This window comes from Cynocephalus volans, chromosome 1 (assembly GCF_027409185.1).
Source record: "Cynocephalus volans isolate mCynVol1 chromosome 1, mCynVol1.pri, whole genome shotgun sequence".
In the NCBI taxonomy this organism is placed as follows: domain Eukaryota; kingdom Metazoa; phylum Chordata; class Mammalia; order Dermoptera; family Cynocephalidae; genus Cynocephalus; species Cynocephalus volans.
This window is the reverse complement of record NC_084460.1, coordinates 28,531,785-28,543,312: the sequence shown is the minus strand read 5'-3', so window position 1 is coordinate 28,543,312 and position 11,528 is coordinate 28,531,785. Positions and strand designations below refer to the sequence as shown.

The window sequence follows — 11,528 nt, the reverse complement described above, 5'->3', positions numbered from 1 at the left end:
CGGCCGCTCTATCCCGTGGGCGGGAGGGACCATAGAGAGTCCGCGGCACCGCCCCCTCCACTGCCGGAGCGCCCGCTCGCGCGGCTCCCACAATGCACCGCACAATGGCCCGACCGCCGCCACTACCGGGGCCTGAGCGGGCCTGGCGGAGCCCGAGCGCGGCCCGGCCCGCAGCGCGGGGCCCCGAGCGCGGTGAGTGCCGGCGAGGGTCCCGGGGGACGGCGGGGAGCGGGGCGGGAGGCCGTCTTGCTGAGCCCGCGCGCCCGGCACCCGGAGCGGCGGCACCCCTCACCTGGGGCCCCTCAGCGCGGTCGCCCACACCCCCGACCAGGGGCCCCCTCTGCGCCAACCCGTCCCCAGAGAGGCCCCAGGATGACGAAAACTGTCTCCGGACCGGATACTTGTGTCTAGGAGACCCGAAGAAGTCCCAACGGCCCCCTCCCTTCTGAGACCTGGAGGGGCAGCCCTGAGGGTCTCCCACTGCCGACCCCCAGGCTCCCTGGAGACCCAGATAACGCGCTGCTGACATTACTAGGGACCCGGGTCTGGGGGACGCAGATAAGCTGCACCTGCTCCCTCACTCAGACACGCCTACCCAGACCTACACAACCCTCTTTCTTGCTCCAAATAGTCTACTCTTCACCCTCTCTTTCATTTTCCAGACTTGCATAACTCCTTTTGAGGATCCCCTCAAATACCTGGGTCTGGAGAACCCAAGTAAGTCCTATCTGTAATTCCCTCCTAAGTGACCATACTCCTAAACTTTAGACATCTTCCATCTGGCTACCAATTTCGAGACCTTCTTGAAATTCAGAGACTTCACTCCTCACTATCTTCAACCCCCAAAGCCCTCTAGCCCTTAGAAGCCCCCTATCTTTCTTTTGAGGGTCCCTAAGACACCCAGATAACTTGCTCGTGATTTCTTACAGTACTTTCCCATCCTTCCCATCCTTGAGACCCCCTCCAGACTTCTCCCTGAATTTCTGTCCCTTCTCTGGCATCATCCAGTCCTGGGGGAATTTAACCTTTCCCACCACACAATGATGTGATCTAGAAGCTGGCCTGGGATCCAATCTATTTCCTGTATATCCAGTCCCATGCTGTGGCCCAGCTTGGTGGGGGAAAAGGACCCTGTAAGGTGGGAGATAAGGGGACAACAGTGTGAGGGAGTTGGTGCTTTCACCTGCAAGTGTAGCCTGTTTCCTGGCTTGTGTGTTTTTCCACCTGTCAACCTGGAACTGTAATATACTCTAGCCTTGGGTTTCTAACCTTCCCAAGGTAGGGCCACCAGATGGGGGTGGGGAGAGTGTCTAATCAGGTTTCTTCCTCATGAAAATGGGCTGTAGTGAGTTGCAGCCATTTGCTCAAGGCCTCCCCAGGAGTAGGAGGCAGCAGGAATCCCGGGAAATGGGGAATCAAAGGAACTCCAAAGAGGGCCCATCTACACTGACAGAACAACTAGCAGCCCGAGAGTAAATCCAACCCCTGTTAATCCTGTTTGATGTTTCTTGGAATGATGCAAGTCATTGAGACTCTCCAGCCTCCCTGTAATTTAATTCTCCCACCACTCTGGAGTGAATGTGTGTGCGAGTGTGAGAGAGAGAGAGAGAGAGGGAGAGACAGAGACAGAGGGGTGGGTGGGGGCAGATATTCCTGTTGCCTCCTTTACTTCTCACTATTTTCTAGCCAACCGGTGTGTCTTTTGGATTTGTTTCTGGTGGCCAGGTCAGGACCTGCTTTTTTTTCTATAAATCTATTTATAATTTTCCAGTTGCTATTTTGGGTTCTGCTTAAGGGAAGATTCTGTCTACCCCAAGGAATGTTTAGGGGTGTGTTTCCTCCGTGGCAGGTGTTGAATTGAGTTCTTCAGATCCCCAAGTAGCTCTTGGGCAGGAGGGATAAAAGCTATTTTAGGGTAGCCACTGAAGTGGAGCTGTTAATCCTCTGTGGGTCTCTTTAGTTAAGAACGCCCAGAGATTAACCCTTTCTTTGCGGAGGCGGGTGTTATATCTCAACAGTGTTTTGGAGAGGGAATTGGGAGAATTTGAGTGTGGCCGCAGAAGATGGGAACATGCAACTTAATACAAAGGCAAAGATAATAGCTCTCTTTTGTTGGGCACTTATAGCAGGCCACGCTCTATGCTGAGCCCTTTGCATAGCTAAAATAATCCTTACAACAAGCCTGTGAGGTAAGTATTTTTAGCTTTACAGATGAGGAAACAGGCTAATAATGGAGAAAGAACGCAGTTTCTATAGAGATGATGTAACACCATAAAAACTATAGTTTCATCAGAGGGTAGCAGGCATCATGGCACACAACAGAGGACAGACAGACTGGGGAGCAATATGTCTCCATTTCAGCCTCCAAAGAGGGCCATATGGAGTTTTTAGCAAACATTCCTGTTTGAGGTATGGAACCTTAATTATAGAAGAGCGTATGATAAAGGTATAATCAAGTGGCTATTTGGGCAAGAGAGAGCTCTGGCCTAGGAGATGGTGCTGGAGGAAGGTAAAGTAAGGGGCTGGTTAGACGGGATGTGCTGGGGGTTAGTTGTGAGGGAAAAGGGGAAGGCTGCATTCTGGGGAGATGTTGGGAAGGGAAGGAAACTCATTATGAGGCCTGAATGAGAGGTGGGGAAAGTACTACTTGGGCCCTATGCGGAAAAGAGGCAGAGGCAGGTTAGACTTCAGAAAGGGGACTGCATGTACTTAGCACATATTTTATGTCAGACACTTTCAAGAGTGTTATTTCACTTTATCCCCTATAAGAATCTTATAAGTAAGTTGAGTAAATCTCTATTGTAGCAACTGAGGAAACTGAGGTTCAGAGAAATAAAGTTACTTGCCCATGGTTTCACAGCCAGTATGTGGTAGCTCCTCTGATAGCAAGTCCAAGGTTCTTTCCATGCTACCTCTTTCAGATCAGGCGCCAGAAAGAATCTTAGGCTGAAAATATATTGAGTTATACCCAGTAACTGGGAGGGATTGTGTTTGTTTTATGGGAACAGGTTCTGTCAGCTTCTCTATAATTGTAAAAGTTAGAGTATGAGACCAGAAGAGCAGCTTTGGAAGAGAAGCTGAATTCTTTCATAGTTTTGCTGAAGAAGTCTAAAGGAATAGGCCTTCTGATTATTTGAGACAAACCCAGGAATCTTTCTGGATCAGAGGAGTTTGCAGACAAAGGACAGAGAGAGAGAGAGACTAGATCCCCGAAAGGGTTCCTAGGTAACAGTAGCAGCTTCACGTATCCAACAGCACGCTGGTAACTATAGGTAAGGACTTTGCTGTGTCTTTTAAAAAGCATAGGGGAGTAGGATCAAGGTGTTGGCTCCTTTCTTTTTAATGCCATAGACCCATTAAATGCAGATCAGAGTGAGCACATGGCTGCTGCCTTCCTCCTTTGGTTCTATCAGTACAGCCTCGTGAGCTCTTCTTAACCACCACACATCTCTTTCCTAGAAGCCCATTACTCACTCTTTCAGTAGCAGCATACTAAACTGCTGTGTCTTGTTTGTGCTTGTTCAGGAGAACAGATGAGGTGGATGTGTGGGAGGTGGGGGATGTACCGTTCTCTTTTTGAGTTTGTACGGAATTTCCAGGGGTAGGCTCTCCCTCACATCAGCCAAAGTGATGCGACTTGCTTCCCTCTGACTGCCATTCCCAACGTTCCAGAGGCTGAGGTGCATGATTTTAGATATGAAGGAGGAGGAGAATTTGACTTTGAAGGTAGGGGAAATTCTTTCCAAACTAGACATGCACACTTGAGCTTACTCTACCCAATTCCAAGGTGCATAGTAATTGCTGGTATTATAAGCAGGCAATTCCACCCTTGCGAAGGAGGAGGGGACTTAAACAATGAAAGCATACGTCACAGGCCTTTGAGGTTTACAGTGAAGCAAGCAATGCCATGATGACTCGAAGGCTCAAGTGGGACTGGTTTTTAGTGCTAACTACCCTTCCCCAGCACGTGACTCATGCAAAATGCAGCCACCTTTGTGTAGATCTTTCTAGGCAAATCTACACTCGTGATAGGGAAATGTTTATCATGTTACATTACAATATTTCTTCAACAAGAGGAATGGTTCCTGAACAGGACATAGCTCATATTAATGATGAGCAAAGCTATCTGGGGCATGAACCTGCTGATCCCATCATCTCGTTCACGGCCGGTCTGTTGGATGAATGGTCACTGTAAGCAGCAGGTGCTAATGAGCTGAGCAAGCATTCTGTGGCCCATAGCTAGTTTGTGCAGTTGGAGCCCTCCCCAGATTCTCATGGACAGTCCCTGGACACCCCCCTTGTTCTCTTCACATGAAAAAGCCTCATAACCAGATTTTGGCATGATCTCTTCAAATGGGGAATCCCCCTGTTGTAGCAGGTTGCATTGGATTTGGTAATCTGTGGTGAACTTGTGAGTGTGAATGTGGGTCTGTTGTCCCCCTTTGAGAGTCAGTATAGTACCTCCCAACCTCTTCCTCCAGGTTGGTGTCAGGAAAGGATTTGTGTCACCCTTGCTCCAGCCCTCTTCCTTCCTGCTACCATTACTCTCTCACCAAGAGAAAGGATCAGACTTCAGGATTTTGGCTTCCCGTTTTGGAAGGGCTGCGAGACCAGTTTAAACCAGAACTTCCTGGGCATAAGTTAGTCCCTGAGAATCAACTTGCATTCAATGACTAGTTTACTCATCTAAAAGTTGAGATTCTTTTTCTAGATGTTTGGTGTATGGAAATGAAAGATATGATAGGAGCCCTCAAAGAATCAGAGTCAAGTAGAGAAGACTAAATTCTAATGCAAGTATGTTACCTGCTCATAATGGAGAAGTGCATATATGTTCTGAAGGTCTGTAGGAGGGGCTGCTTAGAACCTTGGGGTGCTTTGCTAAAGAGGCATGGTCTGTACCTGGACCGAGAGAGCTAGAGAGGTGGTGGAAGTCAGGATGGGACCAGTACTGTTTTAGGGAAAATGCTGAGTCTGCTGTTGCCTCTTCAGACAGAACCTCCTGATGTTGATATGCTGCTAAGAAACATATCTGGCACAGGGGCTGACTTTCCAGGGTGTTAATTTCCTAAGTAAAGGCTTCTCCTTCCTTCTCTGTTGCCTTATGGGCGTTTTATTGTTCTTTAGATCCTCCAGGAGGAGGAGAAACGTGGAAAATAGTGGATGAGGGGGAACTAGGGTAAAGAGGAGGAGGAGGAACTGCTATCTCTAGGTTTAGTGGAAAGGATGTAAAAGTGAGGTCAGAAGAGAAAGTTTGGAGTTACAGGGCTTTTAGTTCCTGAGTTTACTTTGTTTCTTACTGGCCTAGATGGTGCTTATAATAATAATTATCACCAAGCACTTGCAGGGTGTCCAGCTTTCTGCTGAATGCTTTATATTCATGATCTCATTTAATTCCCCTAACATCTTTATGATTTAGGAGATTATTATGCCCATTTTATAGATGAGGAGACGGCTCAGGGAAGTAACTGGCTGAAATTACACACAGCTTCTAAGTGGAAGGGCCGGGATTGAATGGGATGTCTGCCTCCAGAGCCCATGTTCTCATGGTATTGGGCTCCCTAACAGCAGGTGTTCTGATGTTTCAGGTGAAGAGATTGTTTTCTGAAGGCTGCGTTGGAGGCTGTGACAGAGCAGAGAGCCCGTGTGGAGCTGATGGGGAGGCTTTCTGAATAACATGGCCCTTCGCCATTAGCCTTGCCATGACCACATTTTTCACCAGCATCCCTCCCTGGATTCAAGATGCAAAGCAGGAGGAGGAAGTGGGCTGGAAACTAGTTCCCAGGCCTCGGGGCCGGGAAGCGGAGAGTCAAGTGAAGTGCCAATGTGAAATCTCGGGGACACCCTTCTCAAATGGGGAGAAGCTGAGGCCTCACAGCCTCCCCCATCCAGAGCAGAGACCGTATAGCTGCCCTCAGCCTCACTGTGGCAAGGCTTTCGCCTCCAAGTACAAGCTATATAGGTAGGTGGCACTCTCATACTTCTTCCTGCCCTGAGGTTCCCAGAGTATAAAGCTGCGACAGAGACACCACTGAGTGTGGGGCTTTATCTGTGGCAGAAGAATGGAGGCTAATTTGTCCCACAAGTGTACCCTGAACATCAACCATCTGAAGTCACTCATTGAGAAAAAAATGGTGGTATTTTTCATTCAGACACTAGAATCTGATGGGTACAATATCAGACAGCCACGAACAAACTAGATTGAACATTTTTTTTAATACTACTTTATCCATACCTGTCAGGTAATGATCAGAATCTTAGCTAGGTGTTGGGAATCAGTCTTAGAACTTTATTTATTTAAGGAATTTATTTTTAGTTGTATATATTTATGAGTTATATTTCTAATTGTATATATTTAGAATTATATTTCAGTACATGTATACAATGCGTGATGATCAAATCAGGGTAATTAGCATATTCATCATCGAAAAAGCTTTATAATTTCTTTGTGATGAGAACATTTGATCTCCTAGTCTTAGAACTTTAGAAGGAAAAAAAGACCCTCTGGTCCAGGCAGGGATGTAATTTACCCAAGATCACATAGCTTAGGTACTGCAGTGCCTCTTCTACTGAATCAGCTTTCTACTCAGATGATTACTTCTGTCTCCTTAGTACCCTCTGGGTCAGCTGATTTTCTGAAACTTGAAAGCCCAAGAACCCCTACTTAAAATGAAGTAGAATGTGAAAGCCCTGGTGTAAAGCAGATATGCCAAAGCAGCTTTGGTTTCTATGGTGGGGAGGGAGGACTTACCATCAGAGGAACCATGAACTTTACAAGTAAGATAGACTGGCGCCTGATGCACAGCCGTCCAACCATAATTCATCTACCTATCTATCATTTATTGAGTTCTGATATGTACAAGGCACAGTACTTGGTGCTAGAGACAGAGTAGCCAGCCAAACAGATGGGATCCTGGCCTTCCTTGAGTTTGCTGTCTTAATAATAAGGGCAGACAGTAAACCAGTAAATACATGAACAAGATGACCACAGAAAGCCTCAGTTCCTCGTCTGGAAAACAGTTGATAGGAAGGAACTAAATCAGGCAATAGGGCAGTGTGGTAGCCAGGATTGCCCTCATTACAGTTCTGTGGTCCTCAGGAATGCTTTGATTCTGTGTATTCCTATATCTTAAGGGGACTCCAGGTAGGGCTGTTCTCTCAGACTTTCTTAGTGATGGTCTAGGTGCCAGTGGGAGGCTGCAGGAAAGGTTCTGGTCTAGGAGGCAGGAGTCCTGACTCCATCCACAATTCACTGTGATCTTAGGTGAGTTACTAAACTTATTTGGGCCTCAGTTTCCTCACCTGCAAAATGAGGGAAATGGACTGTGGATCACTTAGCACCTCCCTCTCAAATGTTATCGTGTCAAGTTTTGTCACAGGCAGTTGATAGTAACTCACATAGATATGAGCACTCTTGAGCATACACACATAGCATGAGGGTAAAGAGTGCTGTTGATACCCTCCAGGTAGAAAGGATCACTGGGTGCCATACTACAGATAGCTGTGGCATGCCTGAGTGAACCCAGATCTCAAGAAGACCTGTGTTAGGGGCTGGCTCGTTAGCTCAGTGTTATATCACCAAGATCATGGGTTCTGATCCCCATACCAGCTAGCCTCCAAAAAAAAAAAAAGGTTTGTGTTTAAAGCCAGCCTCTGCCACTTACTGACTGGTGTGTGGGGCTGCCCTGTGCTTTTACCCTCCTTGCCTAGAGAACAAGGTTAATGACACAGCTCACTCAGGGCCTGCCAAACGGTGGGCCCTCAAAGTCTTACTGGGTTGATTCTGAATATACTATAGAGCTGTGGATTGCAGTTCCTGTCCTCTGAGCTGCTTTCCTACAAGATGGGAGCAGGTAAACCAAGGGACATTGAGCTGCCATACCATTAAAACATTTCTTAAAAGTATCAGTGGTTCACATGGCAAGCAATTCAACTGGTACCAGTGGGCATGCAGTGAAAAGTGATTTGTCCTCATACTTGAAGCCACCGTTCCTCTCCTCAAGGCTGCCAATGGGTTAATTTCTTGTGTCCTTCCTGAGACACAAACATATATCCCCTTCCTTTTTTATTTTCGAAAGGGATTGTATTGCATGCACTATATTGAACTTCCTTTTTTGACTTAGCCCTATATATCTTGGGAACTCATTCCAGATGAGGAAGTTTTCATTTTTCCTTTACTGTGTCATTTAAATTTATTAAACATATTTTTTTGAAAAGGAAATACATTCACGTAATTCAAAATATAAAATGTACCAAAAGATACACAGTGAAAATTCTTTGTCACACTCATCCATAGCTGTCCAATTCTTCTCCCCATAGGCAACCAGTGATGTCAGTTTCTTGTATATACTTCCAGAAATATTTTAAGCATATACAAGCAAATGTACATATATTTTCCCTCTTTTCACATACTGAGTACCATTCTACATGCACCATTTTGCCTCCTTGCTTTTTTTCACTTACTGAATTTTAGGAGCTTATTCTCTGTAGATGCATATAAAGCTGCCTCTTTTTTTTAAAAAGTTGAGTCATTTTATATATTTGCCATAATTTATGTAACCAGTTCCCTATTGAGATTGGAAGTTCAGATTGTTTCTGATTTTTGCTACTACAAACAATGCAAAAGAGTAAAAACTGCAAAGAATAGCAGTACATGTATGATTTTGCAGGTGGGCAAGGATCTCTACAGACTGTAGTTGGCATGGTATTCCCTTGCATGGCTTTGCCTAGCTTCCTGTTAATGGACACCTCGGTTGTCTGATCAGCCCTTGTGATCTCCCCTCTTTTTACTTTCTTCCCTGTCCCCCATCCCTACCGCCAGGCACATGGCCACCCACTCGGCCCAGAAACCCCACCAGTGCATGTACTGTGATAAGATGTTTCACCGCAAGGATCATCTGCGGAACCACCTGCAGACCCATGACCCTAATAAAGAGGCCCTCCACTGCTCTGAGTGTGGTAAGAATTACAATACAAAACTGGGCTACCGGCGCCACCTGGCCATGCATGCTGCCAGCAGCGGTGATCTCAGCTGCAAGGTGTGTCTGCAGACCTTTGAGAGTACTCAGGCCCTGCTAGAGCACCTGAAAGCCCACTCACGCCGGGTAGCAGGTGGTGCCAAGGAGAAGAAGCACCCTTGTGACCACTGTGACCGGCGGTTCTATACTCGTAAGGATGTGCGGCGGCACCTAGTGGTGCACACAGGCCGTAAGGACTTCCTGTGCCAGTACTGTGCCCAGCGGTTCGGCCGCAAGGACCACCTGACACGTCATGTCAAGAAGAGCCACTCGCAGGAGTTGCTCAAGATCAAGACAGAGCCAGTGGACATGTTAGGCTTACTCAGCTGCAGCTCCACAGTCAGTGTGAAGGAAGAGCTGAGCCCCGTGCTGTGCATGGCCTCTCGGGACGTGATGGGAACCAAGGCCTTCCCTGGCATGTTGCCCATGGGCATGTATGGCACCCACATCCCTACCATGCCCAGCGCAGGTGTGCCACACTCCCTGGTACACAACACGCTGCCCATGGGTATGAGTTACCCTCTGGAATCCTCACCTATTTCTTCCCCAGCTCAGCTCCCTCCAAAATACCAGCTTGGATCTACCTCATACTTGCCCGAGAAATTGCCCAAAGTGGAGGTGGATAGTTTTCTGGCGGAGCTTCCTGGAAGCCTCTCTCTCTCATCCACTGAACCCCAGCCCGCCTCACCTCAGCCGGCGGCAGCTGCGGCCCTCCTAGATGAAGCACTGCTTACCAAGAGCCCCGCCAACCTCTCTGAGGCCCTCTGCGCTGCTAATGTGGACTTCTCCCACTTACTGGGCTTTCTTCCACTCAACCTGCCCCCGTGTAACCCGCCCGGGGCCACAGGAGGCCTGGTTATGGGCTACTCCCAGGCCGAAGCACAGCCCCTTCTCACCACTTTGCAGGCTCAGCCTCAAGAGTCCCCAGGAGCTGGGGGACCACTGAACTTCGGGCCTCTGCACTCCTTGCCTCCTGTCTTCACCTCTGGCCTGAGCACCACCACCCTGCCTCGTTTCCACCAAGCATTCCAGTAGCCCCCATGGAGGCCCTTGGCTCAGGCTCTGGTTCTGTCAGGGAGCCTTAGTACTCACCCCGTCCGTGTCCCCCATGAAGGCAGCTGAGCTTTCAGAGCTGGGTTCGAAAAGAAAAAATTCCAGAGTATGTATGGAGCACTTGGTTTGAGGGTTCAAGCTTCAGGATTGATTCTAGGAGAAGCCTTGAGTCCCAACCCCATGAAAAGATCTCATACCATAGGACTTCAGGTATTTTTACTTTTATTTTTTTTTATCTGAATCGGGAGCCACGCTTAGCCCTCTCCCTCTCCAAAGCGTCAGAACCTCCTTCTCTTTGGAGAAGGCGGAGGCCTCTTGGAGACACAGAGGGTTTCACCTTGGATGACCTCAAGAGAAATAACCCAGGAAGCCCGCCTTCTGGTCCCAACCTGCAGACCCCACAGCAGTCAGTTGGTCAGGCCCTGCTGTAGAAGGTCACTTGGCTCCATTGCCTGCTTCTAGCCAGTGGGCGGGAGAGAGGGCCTCTAATCTTCCCGACCACACCCAGACCTACTGTACCAGCACCCCATCTTCAGTCAGTGTTTTCCAGCAACGGTACCGTTTACACAGTCGCTTCAGACACACCATTTCATCTCCCTTGCCAAGCTGTTAGCCTTAGAATGATTGCAGTGAAAACTGTTTACACACCGTGAATCCATTCCCACCAGTCCATTCCATTTGGCACCAGCCTGAACCATTTGGTACCTGGTGTTAACTGGAGCCCTGTTTACAAGGCGGAGTCGGGTCTTGCTGACTTCTCTTCACTTGAGGTCACATTTTTCCCCCGTGGGGAAATAAACTGACTTTGGACTGCTTCAGTCTCTGCCATCTTCCATGACTGCGTCTGTTCCTGCCTTCCTCAGCAGTGTCCACAGGAGACAGGCAAGAAGATTGGAGCGGTTTTCTCACAGGTCTGCAGTTCTGTTTTTCTCCAAGTACATCATGACCCCTCATCCTCCTTTCGAACTGGAAAGGGGAGGAAATGAAAGGCACGCACACATCCATCACCTCCCCATCCCCAACCCCCACCCTGGACATCATGGGCTATTATTAGTCTTGGAAAGAGGGACTATGGGTTCTAGGCTGGTGTGGATACCAAAGGAGAGGGTCTGAGCTCCTCATCTGTCTCCCTCCTACCTGTCCCTTTGCCAGGAAGTTGTGGAATTGTTGAAAGAAGAGTTTTCAGAAAGTTGGGATTGGGCAGACAGTTGAGTTCTAATCTCTAGATTCGTTGCCTCCCATACCCCAATTTTTCTTATCCACAATGTCCCTCCTATCTCCTCCGCTTTGCAGTCCCCATGGACTCAGGGCCATTGCATAGGCTTCTTTGCTCTTCATCAAAGAATTTCCACTTTCTTAGAGTCCCCTTCAGTTTTGCCCCTATTATCCAACAAGGTTTCTTGCAACAAATGATTGGTACTTTTCTGACTTGTGGAGCTCCGTGCTACAGACAGCACAGCC

At 48.0% G+C, this 11,528-nt stretch overlaps 1 protein-coding gene across 2 annotated transcripts; it reads left to right on the top strand.

Annotated features, from left to right (window-relative positions):
* The first annotated feature begins 105 nt into the window (after nucleotides 1-105).
* On the top strand, nucleotides 106-10,882 carry PLAGL2 (PLAG1 like zinc finger 2). 2 transcript variants are annotated; one of them, XM_063107970.1, is made up of 4 exons: nucleotides 134-192; nucleotides 663-717; nucleotides 5,586-5,959; nucleotides 8,819-10,882. In XM_063107970.1, the coding sequence occupies exons 3-4, from the start codon at nucleotides 5,700-5,702 to the stop codon at nucleotides 10,047-10,049; spliced, it is 1,491 nt and encodes a 496-aa protein (XP_062964040.1). In that variant the 5' UTR covers nucleotides 134-192; nucleotides 663-717; nucleotides 5,586-5,699; the 3' UTR covers nucleotides 10,050-10,882. The 2 variants fall into 2 exon arrangements, with proteins under 2 accessions (XP_062964030.1, XP_062964040.1); XM_063107960.1 differs by lacking the exon at nucleotides 663-717 and having other exon boundaries at nucleotides 106-192.
* The last annotated feature ends 646 nt before the right edge of the window (nucleotides 10,883-11,528 follow it).